The sequence below is a fragment of the Periophthalmus magnuspinnatus genome, chromosome 23 (genome assembly GCF_009829125.3).
Source record: "Periophthalmus magnuspinnatus isolate fPerMag1 chromosome 23, fPerMag1.2.pri, whole genome shotgun sequence".
Classification (NCBI taxonomy): Eukaryota; Metazoa; Chordata; class Actinopteri; order Gobiiformes; family Gobiidae; genus Periophthalmus; species Periophthalmus magnuspinnatus.
The window spans coordinates 20,605,060-20,624,626 of NC_047148.1; the positions used below are offsets into that span (position 1 = coordinate 20,605,060).

General features: G+C 41.9%; 1 protein-coding gene across 1 annotated transcript in view; it reads left to right on the forward strand.

The window, feature by feature from the left end:
- Positions 1-4,787: 4,787 nt before the first annotated feature.
- The window catches only part of LOC117391989 (potassium/sodium hyperpolarization-activated cyclic nucleotide-gated channel 1), a 48,296-nt gene continuing 33,516 nt past the window's right edge, over positions 4,788-19,567 (forward strand). The window contains exons 1-2 of the mRNA XM_033989953.2: positions 4,788-5,307; positions 9,637-10,060. Coding sequence (XP_033845844.1) covers positions 4,955-5,307; positions 9,637-10,060 — 777 coding nt within the window. The 5' untranslated portion in view covers positions 4,788-4,954. The remainder of the gene's footprint in view (positions 5,308-9,636; positions 10,061-19,567) is intronic.

Below are 19,567 nucleotides of genomic sequence, written 5' to 3' on the forward strand. Positions count from 1 at the left end.
TTCCAGCAGCTTCACTCCAGAGGTCTATGATACTCTGATAGTCTCAGCTGGAGACAGACCAAAGCTAGCAATCCTATTACAACACCACCCTCTACCCCGACCCAATCAGCCTTTAATTAAAGCAGCCAGTCATGGGACAAGAGTCCAAAGAGCACAATTGAATTAGCAGTCATGACTGACCCTGGAGGTGCAGGATTTGTGTTTTAATTTGGGTTGATATTGAGCATGGTATCGCAAATGTTTCACTGCACTACAGCAACTTTAACATTATGACGGGTACAACTGTCGGCTGAACATCCTCATCTGAAAACTGTAGTATTTTCTAAAACAGTAGCTATAAGACGCTGCTATACCTTTGCATCGAATGACTTGCAGAAAAAGCAGGAGGCCAGAGAGGGCATGGTAACTCAATGCTGCCATCCTACAGCTGGCTGATGCTATTTGTGGCAGAGGCATTGGCTGGCAGAGGGGGGTTGTAATGTTTTGTGTCCAGATGAGCTATTGACTGTAAGCAGAGATGACTGAATGTAATCTTAGAGACACAATGCAATTTCAGCTGGGCCACTGAGACCAGCACGGGGATTAGGGCCACAATTTGACCTTTCAGAATGAAGAATTTTCTGGATTTAAAAATGCATGAGTCTATTCAGTTTTTTTTTTTAGAATTTCCGATCACGTATTTGGATTTATTTTCTGCTGAGTTATTCCCAGTGTATCAGTTTAGCTCATACTGTTGATGCTTAACTCGACTTTAATCTGTTTCATCTGTAGAAGCAGGAATAAATGATGAATAAAAACATGTTTGAGTTTGAATGAATCCATAGTGACTAATATTAAAAAGCTAATCAATATTATGTATCAAATCAAATTTAAACCAGTCTTAGAAATGAACAAACTAACAACCACGTCATATCTGTCTCATTAGGCTTATTACATAAAAATCCGAGCTAATGTCCTCTCTGTGGTGTCGTTTATTATGACCTAGTTCATAATAATTCAGTTCATAACTAACTCTAACAAGAGTATTGTTAATGTGAAAAAGAATATTGTACAAAATGGATATTGTTTGTTACACTCTACTCTATAACTATCGCATTTCTAAACATCTAAGTCTAATAGTTTTGACAGTGTTTAATCCCACATAACATAAAATAAACTCAGTGAAGCTTTAGGTCTAGACTATTTGTCCCACACATGGGGGGAATAAAACAGGTGTAAAGCCTCATACTCTGTGTGTCTGGACCTGCTGATCTGCTCAACACCTCAACCACGGTCTGTGACTTTATACTTTTACTGCAGTTTCAGTCATACTTTAAACAGACTATATTTTATTAACGTTCTACCACAGGGGAGTCAAACACATTTTCCCCAAGGGTCACATCAACAAAATGGCTGCTCTCAAAGGGCCAGATGTAAAATAAATCTAACAAATGTTTTAACTTGTTAATTAACTGTTTCTGTATTTATTGCTTATTCAAGTTACAAATATTGCATATGCATTCGCCTCGATGTAAAAATATGGCTGTGTAACTGCGTATCTCCTGATAAAATGACATTTAAAGACAATCATACCTTTAAATTTACCCTGTCAAGGGCCATATAAAATGATGAGGAGGGCCACATTGGCCCCCGGGCCTTGAGTTTGACACATGTGTTCTATATTTCTTATATTTGTATAACTACGCCAACATGTTCACGTGACAGATGAGATAATAATAATAATATAATAATCTAGTATTTCATTTATCCCTGTGTATTTTATGTATTCCTGTGTAGTTTGTGTATTCCTGTGTTCTGTGTGTATTCTTGTGTACTTTGTGTGTTCCTGTGTACTCTGTGTGTTCCTCCCTCTCACTCGTGTGAACTCTGTGTACTCCTGTGTATTCCTGTGTACTCTGTGTGTTCCTCCCTCTCACTTGTGTCTATTCCTGTGTACTCCTGTGTACTATGTGTACTCTGTGTATCTTCCCTCTCACTTGTGTGTACTCTGTGTACTACTGTGTACTCTATGCACCCCTGTGTACTCCTGTTTACTCCTGTGTACTTTGTGTATCCTCCCTCTCACTCCTGTGTACTCCTTTGTACTCTGTGTACTCCTGTGTACTCCTGTGTACTCTGTGTATCCTCCATCTCACTCATGTCTACTCTGTGTACTCTTGTGTACTCTGTGTATCTCACTCGTGTGTATTCCTGTGTTCTCTGTATATCACTTGTGTGTACTCTGTGTACTCCCTCTCGTGTGTACTCTGTATACTCTGTGTATCACTCGTGTGTACTCCTGTATACTCTGTGTACTCCCTCTCACTCCTATGTACTGTGTGTACTGTGTATACTCTGCGTATCCTCCCTCTCGTGTATACTCCTGTGTACTCTGTGTACTTCCTCTCGTGGGTACTCTGTGTGCTCTGTATACTCTGTGTATCTCTCTCGTGTGTACTGTGTATACTCTGTGTACTCCCTCTCGTGTGTACTCTTGTGTACTCTGTATATCCCTCTTCTGTGTACTCTGTGTATCCCTCTCGTGTGTACTGGGTGTACTCTGTATACTCTGTATATCCCTCTCATGTGTACTCGTGTATACTCTGTATATTCTGTGTAACCCTCTCGTGTGTACTATGTATACTCTGTATACTCTGTGTACTCCCTCTCGTGTACACTTTGTGTATCCTCCCTCTCGTGTGTACTCTGTATACTCTGTGTATCCCTCTCGTGTATTGTGTATGCTCTGTGTATCTCTCTTGTGTGTCCTCTGTATACTCTGTGTACCTCTCTCGTGTGTACTCTCTGTATTCCCTCTCATGTGTACTCTGTATACTCTGCGGATCTCTCTCGTGTGTACTCCTGTGTACTCTGTATCCTCCCTCTCGTGTGTACTCCTGTATACTCTGTTTACTTCCTCTCGTGTGTACTCTTGTATACTCTGTGTACTTCCTCTCGTGTGTACTCCTGTATACTCATGTATACTCTGTGTATCTCTCTCGTGTGTACTCTTGTATACTCTGTGTATCTCTCTCGTGTACTCTGTATCCTCCCTCTCATGTGTGCTGTGTGTACTCTGTATACTCTGTGTACATCCTCTCATGTGTACTCTGTATACTCTGTATTCTCTCTCGTGTGTACTCCTGCATACTCTGTGTACTCTGTATACTCAGTGTACTTCCTCTTGTGTGTATTGTGTACTCTGTATACTCAGTGTACTTCCTCTCGTATGTACTCCTGTATACTCTGTGTATCTCTCTCATGTGTACTGTGTACTCTGTATCCTCCCTCTCGTGTGTACTCCTGTATAGTCTGTGTACTCGTGTATACTCTGTGTACTTCCTCTCGTGTGTACTGTATGTACTCTGTATACTCTGTATCTCCCTCTCGTATGTACTGTGTATACTCTGTGTACTTCCTCTCGTGTGTACTGTGTATACTCTGTGTATTTCCTCTCGTGTGTACTCCTGTATAGTCTGTGTACTGTGTATACTCTGTGTACTTCCTCTTGTGTGTACTGTGTACTCTGTATACTATGTGTACTTTCTCTCGTGTGTACTGTGCGTACTCATGTATACTTTGTGTACTTCCTCTCGTGTGTACTGTGTATACTCTGTGTACTTCCTCTCGTGTGTACTGTGTACTGTGTGTACTCTGTGTACTTCCTCTCGTGTGTACTGTGTACTCTGTATACTATGTGTACTTTCTCTCATGTGTACTGTGCGTATTCATGTATACTTTGTGTACTTCCTCTCGTGTGTACTGTCTGTACTCTGTGTACTTCCTCTCGTGTGTACTGTGTGTACTCGTGTATACTCTGTGTACTTCCTCTCGTGTGTACTGTGTGTACTCTGTGTACTCGTGTGTACTGTGTATACTCTGTGTACTTCCTCTCGTGTGTACTGTATACACTCTGTGTACTCGTGTGTACTCTGTGTACTCGTGTGCACTGTGTGTACTGTGTACACTCTGTGTACTGTGTGCACTCTGTGTACTTGTGTGTACACTCTGTGTACTTCCTCTCGTGTGTACTGTGTACTGTGTACACTCTGTGTACTGTGTACTGTGTACACTCTGTGTACTCTGCGTACGCTGTGTGCTCGTGTGTACTGTGTACTGTGTACACTCTGTGTACTCTGTGTACTCATGTGTACTCGTGTGTACTGTGTTCTGTGTACACTCTGTGTACTCGTGTGTACTGTGTACTGTGTACACTCTGTGTACTCGTGTGTACTCTGTGTACTCTGTGTACTGTGTACACTGTGTACTCGTGTGTACTGTGTACTGTGTACACTCTGTGTACTCGTGTGTACTGTGTACACTCTGTGTACTCTGTGTACTCGTGTGTACTCTGTGTACTCGTGTATACTGTGTACTGTGTACACTCTGTGTACTCTGTGTACTCGTGTGTACTGTGTACTGTGTACACTTTGTGTACTCTGTGTACTCGTGTGTACTGTGTACTGTGTACACTCTGTGTACTGTGTACACTCTGTGTACTCGTGTGTACTGTGTACTGTGTACACTCTGTGTACTCTGTGTACTCGTGTGTACTGTGTATTGTGTACACTCTGTGTACTCTGTGTACTCTGTGTACTCTGTGTACTCGTGTGTACTGAGTACCGTGTACACTCTGTGTACTCTGTGTACTCTGTGTACTGATGCCCACAGAGGGGGCGTGCCTTCCTCTGTCTCATTATGTAAATAAGTTTGACGGGCGCGTGTTGCGGTTAAACCGCAGTGCTGTGCGGCGCGAGCGCAGCTGTGAGCGGCGCGTGGTACAGGAGCCGTCGGTAGATGGCGGTAACCCAAGGAAACCTGATCCAGCGGCTTCTTGGCCGCCCTGTCTCAGTTTGCAGCACTCGCGTCCAGGGCTCAGGAGCTGAACACTCGTGAAGGGAACAGACGCAGAACAGGAGAGCTCAGGCTCCTCTTGAGTTTTGCGTGACCGCGGGACTCCAAAAGTCATCGCGCCATGGAAGACAAATCCAACTCGTTCTCCAACAAGGAGGAAAAGGCGGATGGGAATAATGTCTTTCAAAGGCAAGACTCGATACAGAAAAATAACACGGGCAGCCAGAACATGAAGGAGCACAGCAACTCAGTGGGCTTCAAGGGGGAGCGCGAGGAGGCCATGGTGGGCTTTGACGACTTGGAAGGAGCCTCCAGGCAGCACGGGTTTATGCAAAGGCAGTTTGGGGCCATGATGCAGCCCGGAGTCAATAAGTTCTCCTTGCGGATGTTTGGCAGCCAGAAAGCCGTGGAGAAGGAGCAGGAGCGCGTGCAAACGGCCGGATACTGGATCATTCATCCATATAGCGATTTTAGGTAAGCCCCCGCTTCGTTGTTCCCGGGCTGGGCAGGATGTATTCTACACTTTCACACACAACACGCACGCTCACCGCGCGTTCACCTGTGCCGCGGTCAGTGTCAGTGAGGCTGCACGCGCTCTCACGCGCGCCCAGGGCTTCTCATTGCGGCATTTTCCTGTATCAACAGACACACGCGCGCGCGACTAGGTGCTCCAGTGAGATGTCCTTGGCAAAAGCGTGGTGAATGTCACGCCACGCAAACATTGGGCTCAATGCGACACAATGCGCTCCGTGCGCAGGGACACACTCACACTCAACGTGACAATGCCAATGCAGCATCACGGTGTAAACAGTCACTGAAGGTGGCGAGGAGACACGGGCCTAGGCGTGAAAAACACACAGAATGCGGTAAAGGTAGCGGCGGAGAGAGCGGGACACACTGCCGTAAAGGAGGCACCAGCGGTCGTGTGTGAGTTATGGAGAAGCTCGGTCTAAATGCTGCTGAATCATCGCTAATGCGTAGAGACTATTAGCTGCCGCTCTAAATGTGATGGAATGCGTTGGTTATGGAGAAGCTGCAGATGCCACAGTGGCCTCTCTGACTCTCACCAAACACACAACTGTCATATTACGCACTGGGCATTCGTGCAACTCACTGATAAACTTCTCTTTGTCATGATGTGTCTGTGTCGCTTGATTTAGGGCGAGGAAAAGTGCTAGTTCCTGTTAAATTCGTGCCTTTGTTGTGTTGTCCTCTGGCACAGCTCAGTCACCTCCTGCATGACGCCAGGGCCATGTTCTCCCCCAGAGCTGTCCATGGTGCTGATCTGGGGCCTCCGACGCAGAGACATGTCTAACTCTGCAGCAGTTCTACACTTATATAAACTACTTTTGTGTTTGTCCCAACTACCCAACCACACACTGACGTCTTTATTAAAGTATCTAGTCTGACCCTCTGAGTTAAAGCCTAAAGTTTTTTTCCATTTCGAGAACATTTTCTGCAAATAAAACCTGTCCCGTGGCGTCACTCCGAGGGCACACTTCCCCTGCCAGACAGAATGACCCATGTCTTATCCTCACACATGACGCTGGGATATCCTTTACACACCCACACAACCACATGGTCAAGAAATATTCAACGCAAAACGCACAAAAACATCTCCAGAATGATGATACATGCCCTGATTCTTTCTAGAAACCAGTCGACGATGACACTGACTGATTCTGATGCTAGTTTAGGATTTTCAGTGGGATTTAACAAGAGGATAACTGGATTTTTAGTGAGTATAGGCTACGTACTGGAATATTAACCATTTATTCTTAAAATATTGGTAATAACACAGATTATACTGCACTAAACTAAACCCCAGACTACAGCACAAACCTATAAACGAGTAAATAAGTAGGAACAAACCACAAAAAGACACAGCTGTACAACATTTAGTCCTCAATCAAATGCAACTATTACCAGACTTTAAACAGGATTAGATAATATAAACACTTTCATAACCGCCTTTAATCCACCGACACTAGAAACGCGCGATTTTCCGAGCCAAAATCTAGCAAACGAATAAACCTCTTTGAAATTTCCTAAGTTATTTACCCCCCCTGTAAATGTAAACATATTCAAAGGCCTTGGACGTGCATTTGTGACACGGTTACATCATTCCCCCACCATTTACCGGGACTCTGTGATGCATTGTGGGAGCGTTTGAAACTTGAGATACTGTATATTCTTTGAACACAGTGCCTGCTTAAACATTAATGACATGTTAGTAAAATTCATTATTCATATACAGTATTTTGGAGAGGCTTCGTGTGGAGGCTCCGGGGCTGAGAAGGTCTTTTTGTCCCGGATAATAGACTCTCCAGCTACGTTTTTCCAGTCAGCTTTTTTTTCGAAGTATGTACGACTGTAGCTACGCTGGTCATCTGCTCCATGTAAACAAAGTGGGGCATTAGGATAATTGTATTCGCCGTAATCACCCGAACGTACATTATACAAGGACGACTGCGGTGTTGAGTTATTAGGACTTGCAGGAGCGTTGTGTTCGTAAACGCAGGTTGTTTTGGGTCAGTTTGAAAGGGCTTTCCTCAGTCGTGTGGGAAAATTACTACCACTACTATTGATTACGATGAAGTACGTGCGTATTCGGTAAAGGAATCCATTGAAAAGAAGTGATTGGGAATGATTTAGTTTCACATTCGCGCGGAGAAGTCTGTTTTTAATGACTGCAGAGGATTTACTCATGTTGTTATCGTCCCCTTTCCCTTCCCCGTCCTGTCCTGTAAATGTAGATGTTTATCTTTCCATTAAATAACCAACCAGAGATATTACCACGTTTTAGATTTAGTGCGTCTTAAAGTTATCGGGAAGGAGAAGAGGGTTAAGATAAGATCAGGTGACACTTGCGTTGGTTTAACTCTGCCATCGGTGTCTAAAACTGATGGAGAACAACCACGTTTTGATGTCATTTTGAGGGATATTTTGCAAAAGATAATACTGTTGTCCATTTATACATGTTCAAACATTGGACCCATGCAGTTATCAACCACTAGAGTCACATTTATTTTAAAAAAATCTACCAAATTAAAGACATTTGCACCAGTTAAAGGAAGAAATACTGGTTAAACAGGTTTATTTTAGAGCGGGTTGTATCACAGTTTTAGAGCGTCAAGAGATACATACGTGCATTTGAAACTATCCATCCATCCATTTTCTTCCACTTATCTAAGGGCAGCAGTCTGAACAGGGACTCTCAGACTTCCCTCACCCCAGACACGTCCTCCAGCTCCTCCGGTGGGACCAGGAGGACGGCCAGAGACACGTAGTCCCTCCCTCTATTTGAAACTACTACAAAATTGCTACCCTTTTGGAGAACGATCCTAACATTACCACGCCACTTTTTGTCTTTAACGCTTCTTTATGAACAAGATTAACTAGATTTCTATCAATAATTTATGAAAAAGTTATTGGAACTTTACAGTATTTCTTATTATATCCGCACCATTTCTGACACAACTGGAATAACCTAAATTTCCGTCTGTTTTTGTGACCTAATCCGCATGTAATTCGATAAATACATTTGCCCGTATACAGTCCATATATCCATCATAAAGCCGTACTCACGTCACATTACGCATTTGAAAGATGAGTCATGTTTCCCCGAGCGCGACGTCCTTGAATACCTATAATGACTGCGCTTCGTTTTTTGACTTGTCTCACCGAGAACTAACAGACCTGCTGGATTTTAAACGCAGCCTAATCGTACGTTTCAGCCTAAATTGTCGCTTCTCCCGCTACACGACTGATATCACTGCAGAAGTTTGGTGAGGCCCAATAATACGCATGTGGTTTGCTTTGATGAGGCCCTTGAGGTGCTGAATCAAGGCTCTCATTGTCAAGGGCCGCTCTCCGCTGGCCCCGGTTCACTCGCTGTTTGTGTAAAAATACTGATTCCCGTTCGCCCGGTCGATCACTCAGTTAGACAAGCGCAATCACCGCACGTACTGTATGATCTAAGGGGATTTTTAAAGCCAAGGTGCAGACTTAATTTATTCAAACAGATCTGTTACTTGGTAGCTCTTCTGCCAACAGGTCGGGCACGTTGCCAGTAAACCGTGTGTCTGCATCTCAGTCCCCTGCAACAGCACAGAGCAGACAGACACATGGTCGACAACAGGAGGGGCGTCACAATCGGTTTATCGCGCGGTAGCTAAATGCTGTTTTTTCATTGGAGGATAGCGCTGTCTCGAGACGGGATAAAAAGTGTGACCTGCTGCAGATGAACCCAGCAGTTCATCATAAGACAGAGGGCGGTGACATTCACAGTGACAGGCCCAAGGAGAGGGCGGCTGCTTTGTGCCTGGATGTACACCGAGGGTCCGTACACATGCAATTAGAACACATAGAGTCCATACACATGCGATTAAAACACATAGACTCCATACACATGCAATTAAAACACATAGAGTCCATACACATGTAATTAAAAACATCTAGACTCCATACACATGCAATTAAAACACATAGAGTCCATACACATGCAGGTAAAACACATAGACTCCGTACACATGCAATTAAAACACATAGAGTCCATACACATGCAATACAAAACTGATGATGCTTTGGTTATACCTGTGCTTCAAAACCAAACCAATGAATTTAATTTTGTCATTAAGCAACATTTATATTTATTTTCAATTGATTTTTCTTATTTTGATTCTGCAGCTTTGTAAAACTGACTCAGCGCTGTGTTTAATTGTGTACATGATGTGTTATTGACGTGTGTAATGATATTTTATTGGTTCTAATCCAGTGTCTGACTGTGTACTCTCTTTACAGGTTCTACTGGGACTTGATAATGCTCATCATGATGATGGGAAATCTAATCATCATTCCTGTGGGAATAACCTTCTTCTCAGAGCAGACTACCACCACCTGGCTGGTTTTCAATGTGGCCTCGGACACCATCTTTCTGGTGGACCTGGTCATGAACTTCAGGACTGGGATTGTCAATGAGGAGAGCTCTGAGATCATCCTCGACCCAAAAATAATCAAGATGAATTATCTGAAGAGCTGGTTTGTTGTGGACTTCCTATCATCCATCCCAGTGGATTATATCTTTTTAATAGTGGAGAAAGGCTTTGATTCTGAGGTATATAAAACAGCCCGAGCCCTGCGAATCGTCCGCTTCACCAAGATTCTCAGTCTCCTCCGGCTCCTAAGACTGTCCCGTCTCATCAGATACATTCATCAATGGGAGGAGGTGTGTATTCACATGATCTTCTTTCATTCTTACTACTTGCAGGGTTCTCTGGGTTTTGTCCTGGCCTCATGGAAACAACCTTGAAAGGTTATTGCACACATTTGTAACGGTATCTCTCTATAGCACTAATAGGGGCTGTCAATCATCAGTGGTCAAAGGGCTTATCTGTGGATAATAAGAGGTAGTGTCTGTCAGAGATCACTGCTGACGGAAATGTATTCAGAATCACTAAAACCTCAACTACTAACCTTAATTTCTAACAATATTTAAGTGTACAGCACCATAAAAGGTTAATAATGAAAGGATATTTTTGTTTTCTTTTAAAAGGTTCATTTGGAATAAAACAAACACCAAATCTTGTCTCTATAAAGTCTCACTGATCTAAAGAAATACATAAAGAGAGACAGCTGGAGCCTGGTCCTTAGTCCATAGTTACTGTCCCGGGACTCACTGCTTTTTGACCGGAGTTGGACAGGTCTGTGAAGGGGAACGACTTTGGAAGCAATGCGTTATCTTTACGACTTTGTTTCTGCTTGTGATGAAGAGCATTTTGTATTTCCAGGGATAACTCGAGGAGGATGATTTGAGACTATTGCAGTTCTGTAGTTCACGTCTAGACTAATTCGTGTTTATTCAGTTTAATTTAGCAACACCTAAAAGAAACGGTGGTTATTAAAACTCTCCTAATTATCTCCAAGTTCTTTTACCCCAAAGTTTTCGACTCAAACAAACAAACAAACGCGGACAGAGTCATAAAAAGTATATCACATAATCTATTCCAAATCAAGTCACCCTGTCGTCTCTCCTTCTCCTTCTTCATTTCTCCTTCGTCTGACTGTACTTGTTACTTAGCGCAGATGGAAATGATATTCACTAAGTGGCTCTGTATTGTTTGTCTGATGCATTAGAGGAGCCAAAATAGATTAGTGGCGTCTTATATTTTTAAATTATAAACAAATCTTTAAAGTGGAACAGGCAGCAAATAATCTGTTGTTGTGTTATGGATCAGTGACCGTTCATAAAAGCAGCAGGAAAGTCATTATAGCGCTGTGGCATATTAGCATTCACGTATTATTCCTCCCGTATGAATACAGTCCACCCACACGTCCCAAACCGTATTCCTAAAGCCTCTTCCATATGGACCTTATTTAAATGAATATTTCAGCAGCTGTAATCACGTATCTGCTTGAACACGGCAGGAGGAGACGGTACGGACTAGTTTGGAAATAGACGGACCCACAAACTTAACGAAACAACATAATCCTCGCTCAGATGAACCTTCCACACGAGTCTGTTGATGAATTTTATAATGTTCACTGGTTTGTGGCAGTTCTAGTTTCTTCTCCTTCTAAAATCCTGCAGCTTTCTAACCTTAAACCTAACCCTAAACGCCTACAAAATGAAAAATACTCGTGTAAATAACGGTCCGCGGTCGCTGAGCTGGATCTGGCCTCACGTTATGGGCCATGAGATGCGTGATCTCTCTCCATCGCAGTAGCCCGCCCCTGCAGCGATAATTACATAGAGTAGCGTGTGAAGAGCATTTTGTCAGTTCTTTTTTACGTCAAACATGTTCCAGTGTTTCTCGTGTACATGTTAAAGTTTTTGGAGGTTTGCAAAATAACTCAAACGTCAAGTTACTTTGAGTCGGTTTAAAGAGGTCACATTTTTGCACGAAAACTGCTCCACATAAGACGGACTGTACTGCGCTCAATTCACAGCTCGGTTGGAGTTCATCTTTTTTTTTTGACGTTCTACTTTTGTATTACATATTTTCTATACGACTTCACTTTGGTTTGTGGTTGGTTTAACTTTTTTCACTTGTACAGGAACATTCTCAACATAAATTTTTGCATAAACAACAGTATTTCCTCATGAAACTCTACCTTTTCTTCACCCCATTCTCGAGACGCTGTATTTTTCACGCAGTGGGACGTCAGGATGAGTTTGATTAAGTGTGATTATTCGGGTCGTAACATAATCATAAGCAAAAAGGCTCATTTCATTTGATTTGTGTCGCTAAAAAAAGCAGCTAGCTCTAAAATGTGATATCGTGACATGACTAGTACACAGTGATTTTCAAAGCCGAAAGCAGAGCATTGAACATTCTAACCAAATCCGACACATCCACGAGAATGAAAAAGGGCATTCAGCTGAAAAACTCTGCACTGTCGAAACAAGTTAGACGTAAAGTGTGGCATTAGTGCTGTAATGGAAGGACAAGCGCACTCTCTCTCCACTATAATGACTTTGGAGCAGTGAAGGCTTGTTACATTGGCTCTGGGTTTTGGGACTAAGTTATTCAGTCACTTCAGCCTCTACAATAAGTCATCTCCAAGCGCCAATGTCCGTCATTGCTTCATCTGTCATGTGTTCCCTGCCCCCTCCATCTTTGGCACTCTCTCTTCTCTCCATCTGTGAGGCTACCACATGCTGCTATCTCCACAGAGCAGGGTGGACGCTCACGATTAGACCCAAATACGAACCCAAATACTTTCAACTGTGTCTATGTCCGTTATGTCAGTTTTCTGGTGAGAGGTCGGTCACCGCTGAGACGTTCTCGCTCTTCTTGAGATGTTCTCTTCACCAAAGTTAAGGTTAAGACACTTTATTGACCCTGTAGGTAAAATTGTCCTCTGTATTTGACTCATCCTTCAGTGCATATCTGACATGCATGGACTCAATTACGGCTTTTTAGAGTGCAAAAAATCTTGGAAAATATGCATTCTTAGTGAAAATGGGGGTTCCCAGATATGTAAAATTGACCTGTAAATTGGCATTTCCTACTTGTCTTAACCTCCTGAGACCCGAGCTCTTGCATGAGATACTTTATTAATTTCTCTTGGGCTGACTGGAACCAGATGAGTGTAAATACAAAGAATTATATTTTTACATTATGTAGCTTCTGAGAAAAAATTATGTAAATCAAATGTCCTCATATGTGGACATTTTCATCATTTTGATAAAACATGTCAATAATGATTTGCAAAACCTATTCATTAAGACCCTGAAAACAGCAACATTTGTCCTGAGTAAAAACAAAATGAGAAACAACAATTGTGCCTCTTGGAACAATAAAAAAAATAAAAATAAAATAAAATATTCTAAACATTCTAAACTGTTAAAAAATGAATATATATAATATATTTGCATTGTTGCTGTTCTTGTGTGCTGTTCTTCTTCTTCTAAAAATTTGGATTGTGGCCTAGACGACCCAAAATGTGTTGTCCACATATGAGGACGCCAGGTCTAAGGAGATTAATGGACTTTGACACATTTAATGCCACACGTTAGAACATTCCACGCAAAGCAGTATTATCTCCATGGAGACAAGCAGGTGACGGACCCTCCACCAGCTACAGTGGATCATTAAGGCCACTTTGAGAGCTGAAGAAAAAGGCTTTCGCAGACACACGCTAGACGAGCTGGTGATTAAAAGTGGATCTGTTTAAATACTGTAAATAGACAATGAATCGATAAGACCCAGGATCAATACGTAGACTCTGAAGAAGGCGGGGGCCAACAGCCGACTCAGGCCTGTGATTGTGTACGACTTATTTTAAGGGAACAGAACGGAGCAGTGCGTTGCCGTCTTGTGCGTAATCACTTACTAGATTGAGAACACACAATGCAACCGATGTTACTCTGAACACGTTTGTTGCATAAGATGGAACACACTGTACAAAAGTCTGAGCGAGGCCCGTCTCGTTCGGCGACGTTACTGTCTACGCGTTTTCCTGTAATTGTCAATGTGTTTGTTCAACCATTCATTCATTTGTTTGCTCGCACGTGATTACTGCGTTCCTCGGCGCTTAGGGAAATAGCGGCGCACAGTGTGAAGGTCACACAGCGCGGTAAACACGGCGCCTACGTCACCACAGAGTAAAGACAACATCTGGGAGAGGCTGTGGGCACTTGGAAACTTTTAGACTCAATTCAGAAAACAACACTTTCCCTGTGGACAAAACATGTTATATTTTATGTTTATACGTAAAACAGATAAGATGGAACAGAGAGTGAGCCTATTAAATAACTTCATCACAAAAACTATGGCCACTGTTTTTAAGTTGTTGCTGTTTTTTTTTGTTTTTTTGGACAATTTAAAGGTTTATGAAAGCGTACTCAGGAAGTGCTCTGTAGGATTCACGTCTATATTTCATTGAGCACCTCATCAGTACAAACCCCTGCACTGATTTGGAATAACGACATTAGGAGCACGGGTTGTTTTTCTCTAATTTTACATCAGTGTTTGTAGATTTCAAGGGCGTTCTCCCCTCTGCTCCTCCTCACTTCAAGCCTTATTTGCATGTATGTTTCTCTTATTATCCCATGCCCTCTCAGATTTACGACTAATTATCCCCATGACCTGAGCGTCTGCTTTTTTTGCCACCTTCTGCCCGCTGAATTTTTACCCATGTTACAAAAACAGCCTTTCTCTGAGATTTCTTGTATTTTGTGTGAAACAACAGCCTGGCCTGGGTAATCCCAAAAGAACAGTGTGCCACATCTGGTTCATCTGCTCCAACAGGTCTGCGCCAAATCCCAGCCCCCAGCGCCGAGGGCCAGGTTAGACTTGTGGCAGCGCACTCCCCCCCCCCGAGACCACGCACACACGTCCTCAGTGTGTGTTTCTGCTCATCGATAAGATGTCACTACAGCTGTTCTGTGTTTACTCCAATTGCGTAATGAGGCAAAGAGATGCTGCTTGTGTTTTTTTGGTGTTTTTTTTGCGTCCTATCCAAGAGTTTCAGAGTGATGGAAAGTCTCACACGTTGTCATAGCGATTAAAAATGGCATTGGTCTTGCGTAAATGGTATAAACTGGAAGCTGACACCCATGGAAATACTGGATTGTGAATAATATTTGAAATGCTGAGGTTCTGAGGGGGAAATAGTGTGTAGTATTTCACACTAAATGCATTAAGTGCGGGTATTCATCTGTAAACACACACGTTTCACGGGGTTCTGCTTTCATTATCGGGACAAAAGTCAGTTCCCCGTGATGTAAATCCTTCGTTATTAGATCAGCAACATGATTTAAAGTCCAGGTACAGTTAAAATTAGGTTATCGTTAGAGTTTAGGTTAAGTTTACGCAAGAACTTTGATCAAGGCTCGGATCAGAGTCCACGAAATACATTTAAATTCATGAACCGTCTCCCAAAATGATGCATGTTCTTGTGCATGTATAATTTTGGATAAATATCATCTCATTTCAGTGATTTCCCGCATTTTTATGTTGTGCCGAAACATGACTCATGGCAGAAGCGACTGAGCTGTTTAACTAGTGTCCTCTTTGCTAAGTGCAGGCACGTGGTTGATTCACAGTCGGTAAATTGATCTGAAAGGGGAAAAAAAAGTGAGCCGGCTGACCTGGGCGTCTAGTTTACCGCGTAGAAGCAGCAGAGGAAACCGTAGCGACGTGACATCGGTTTGTCTGCTTATGTGTCAGCGGCGTTGGCTCTCCTCCTCTGATCCATGTTTAGAAACGCAGTGTAAACAGGCTTTGTGTGTATCAGGTGTACGATCCGTCTGTACATCTGATGGACCCACATGCTTCGCTGAATACATTTACGGGTGGTGCTGTTGCGAGCGTAGCAATCACGGCGAAGTCTGATTGCGTGTGATTCGATTTGTGGTATAAAAAGTTGGGTTCTGTTTATAGAGTGCACAGCGTAAACAACAAGACGCACAGCCAAACTAATGCAAGAACATGTTTGTAGAGGTCCAGACTACAGGTACAACAACATTATTCTATAAAAACACATAAGGATATTTTGTTCTTTGCAGGGAACATAATGGAAGCATGAAAATTGCATCAAAACAGTGATTTCCATATGATTGTGACACACTGCGCAGCCCTAGTTCACAGCGTTTTGTTCGTTACAGATTGTTTCTAAACCTTTAAAACCTATGCTTGCTGTATAGTTGCAGATGCGAATTACAGATAAACCAGATTTTAAAAGGGGCTTTCGAATGCAAAATGAAGAAACACGGTCAGGTCAAGATACTAGGGCTGGATTATAAAAGATTGTCTTTCTTTATTTGTCAGGGAACATGTACAAATGCATTAATCTTGGAAAAGAAAAGATGATTTGTACCAGATTTAGCTTCTTCTGCTTTCCATGTGCAGCCCCGGGGCAGGTGAACACGCATTAAAGATACACATTTCACTACGATTACATTTTAAGACTAACAGTTCATCATTAACATCAGCAGGAAAATACCATGTCCAGTGCAGTATGTTTCCACAGATGGTTTTTCTGTATCCAAACGACTAAAAACATACTGGATTTTGAATAAATGAGTATCTCCTCGTATTGTTTTAGTGACAAGTTAAGCGGCCCAGAGCTGACGCCGTGCAGCAAGTGAAGAATAATGATGAAAGTGCGTAAAATGCCACCTCAGCACAGACTGTCTGCGTGGTGCCAAAGAAGATTAGGTGGATTGGCGCGTAGAGTCCTGCACACTAGAGTCACCTGTCTTAGAATAGGCCGTGCCAAGTCCTCTGCGCCTCGGGGCCAGCGTCAGAGGCCAGGCAGGGACACAGGTGTGCCTCCCTCCCGCAAACACAAACACACCAAAGGAATGCTGACTCATGAAGCACTGAATTATGGGGGATTGAAGAGGGGAAGAGAGAGAGGGAGAGATAAAAGACAGTGTGCAGTGATTCTCGCCCGTACCCCTGATTGATTTCCTGTAGTGTCGACTTTGTTTCTCTCTGTAATTGCAGCTTGTAAAATGCTGCATAATGAAGTGAGGACAAATGGGTTTTAACTGAAGGCTTTGACTGAAGGAGGATTTTATTCTGGGTTTTTTTTTCAACATGTGATATTGCTGCGTGATTTTGGAATTAAATCGAACTGTGGTTTCCCCTGCAGGTGTTTGGTGTGATGACAGTTAGATTTACGATTCGTGTTTTCAAGTCAAAATTACAGTTTGGTCAAAATTACAGTTTTTCTCCATGGCAAGACAGAAATTTCAGTAACATTTTATAATAACTACACCTTAATTAGTCTTAATAAAGCGTGAAAAATGACTTATCTCATAACAAAAAAAGGAAATTTAAATCTGTCAACTGGACAAATCACTCGTACAACTAAAAAATCCATAACTCTTTTGTTTTTAAATATTTTTCTTTCATTTTTTCAGAGCATTTAGAACGACCCTTCTGGCATTATTCTGCGCAAATCCAGCACCGAGGAACGAACCCTCATTGTACAGTGGTACTTTGAGTCACATGGGGCAAATTCGACATTTTAACACCAGAGATGCCCTGAGCGTAAACGCCGTTAGAGGAATAATAAGTGTTTTTCAAAGACAGGGGGCAGTGTGTGATCTCCACAGACCTGACTAGTCCTGATTTCTTCCTGTGGAGCGATCTTAAAGAAAAGGTGTTTGTAAATAAACCTCAGACGACTTAATAAACGACTCAAAACGTAATATCGAGGATCAAATAAGAGACATAAACCTGGAAACGCTTTAAAATGTTGTGCAAAGTGTGTTTTATTGGGCGATTCAGGGACAAACACAAAATGGTGGACGCTTAAAAAACATTATTTTTACTTCCTCTAGTTTAAGTAGTGATTAGTTCAAGTGTAAGTGAACAATTATAACCATATATATTGCCAAAAATCTAAAAAATTTGGTGAGTATAACTTCAGAATTACAGGAGCTACTGAAGATTTAAAAGTGTCAGTGACTTTTGTAGTTTTTCTCGATGGAAAGACAGAAATTTCAGCAACACTTTATAAAAACTACACCTTAATTTGTCTTAATAAAGCGTGAAAAATGACTTACCTCTTAAGAAATACTTAATTCAGACTTAGTAACTACATAACAATGCCATAACTGTAGCTCCTAACCACAGACTGTACTGTTTACATAAATGGACGTTTTTATTTCGCTATCGTGTCCATAAATCAAGATAAGAACAATAATAACACACAAATCTGGAGCCTCTTTTCCCTGAGGTTACTCCCTGTGAGCGTCAGTGTTTTATTGACAGAGTTGCTTTACCTTCAACAGTCTTGCTCCTGATTGGCTCTTTGGTTGCTATGATACTCACGGTCGGCCAAACTCCAAACTGCTGACCTCCATGAGCTTCATTTGACTGGAGCACTCGTTTAGTCCACTTCTTTATACAGTCTGTGCTCCTGACCCCTTAATGAAGTATTACCAAGCCCGAATTACCCTTAATAAACTGTTTGTTGATTTGGAATGAAGTCTTTGTTCATGCTTCACTGAGTTATGAATGAGATGTGCCCTAATGTGATATTATTGGAAAAAAAAAACGTCCAAAAAGATTCGTGCCAGTGGAGAAGTGCAATGGAGAAATAGTGTACACTGTAAAGATGTCAGATTAGTGCATTCACCATAAAATGACATTTATCGATGCATAATTAAAAGAGAACCGGCCACTTGAGCGAGTTCTGGTCTGACTCTCCTCAGCTGTGGACGTGTAAACGCTTTGTGTTTCTGTAAAGGACGAGTGGATTCAGAACATACGGCACGGAGATTTACTTTAACGATGCATCTTATAAAAGAAAGGTGGATTTTTTATTTTATTTTATTTAATGGAAGACATACAAACATAGTGACCATACGTATACATAAGACACACAAGACTTAAAATGGTTCGTAGAGGTAACAGCTATTGGAAGGGACAAGTCTGTGTTGTGTTGTGTGTGTGTGTGTGTGTGTATCTGTGTGTGTGACATTTCCGTGCTTTTTGGGGGGGGGGGTAGTAATTGTAGTAATTCGTAAGTGAGAAAGGAACGTATAGAGAATATAAATAGGAAGAAAAAGGAAATGATAATAAATAATAAAAATAAATAAAATAAAATAATAATAAACAAAATAATAATAATAAATAAATAAATAAATAAATAAATAAATAAATAAATAAATAAATAAATAAATAAATAAATAAATAAATAAATAAATAAATAAATAAATAAATAAATAAATAATAATAATAATAATAATAATAATAATAATAATACATCCATTTTCTTCCGCTTATCCGGGGCCGGGTCGTGGGGGCATCAGTCTAAGCAGGGACTCCCAGACTTCCCTCACCCCAGACAGGTCCTCCAGCTCCTCCGGTGGGACCCCAAGGCATTCCCAGGCCAGAGAGACATAGTCCCTCCAGCGTGTCCTGGGTCTTCCCCTTTGCATTTTTTTTTTTGTTTTTTTAATGTATGTTTATGATAGTGTTATTAAAAATAGATATTGTTCAAAGGTCGACCCCTCTGTCCATGCAACAAATAAGAAAACGTTGCAAAGAGTGACTAAATACTTGTTAGCACCGTGTAGATTGTGATTCAAATGATCAACAAACAAAGCCCTGAATCGTGTGGGGGGGGCGGGGCTTCGCGGGCCTGTCCAGACCGCTGTAAAGTAGTGCAGTGGTGGAGGCACTTCACTTTGGGAGCAGGTGTGCATTAGCCTAGATTTGAATTTGCTGAAGCACACACATAGCGTGGGCCGTGCAGCTGGTTGTTTATA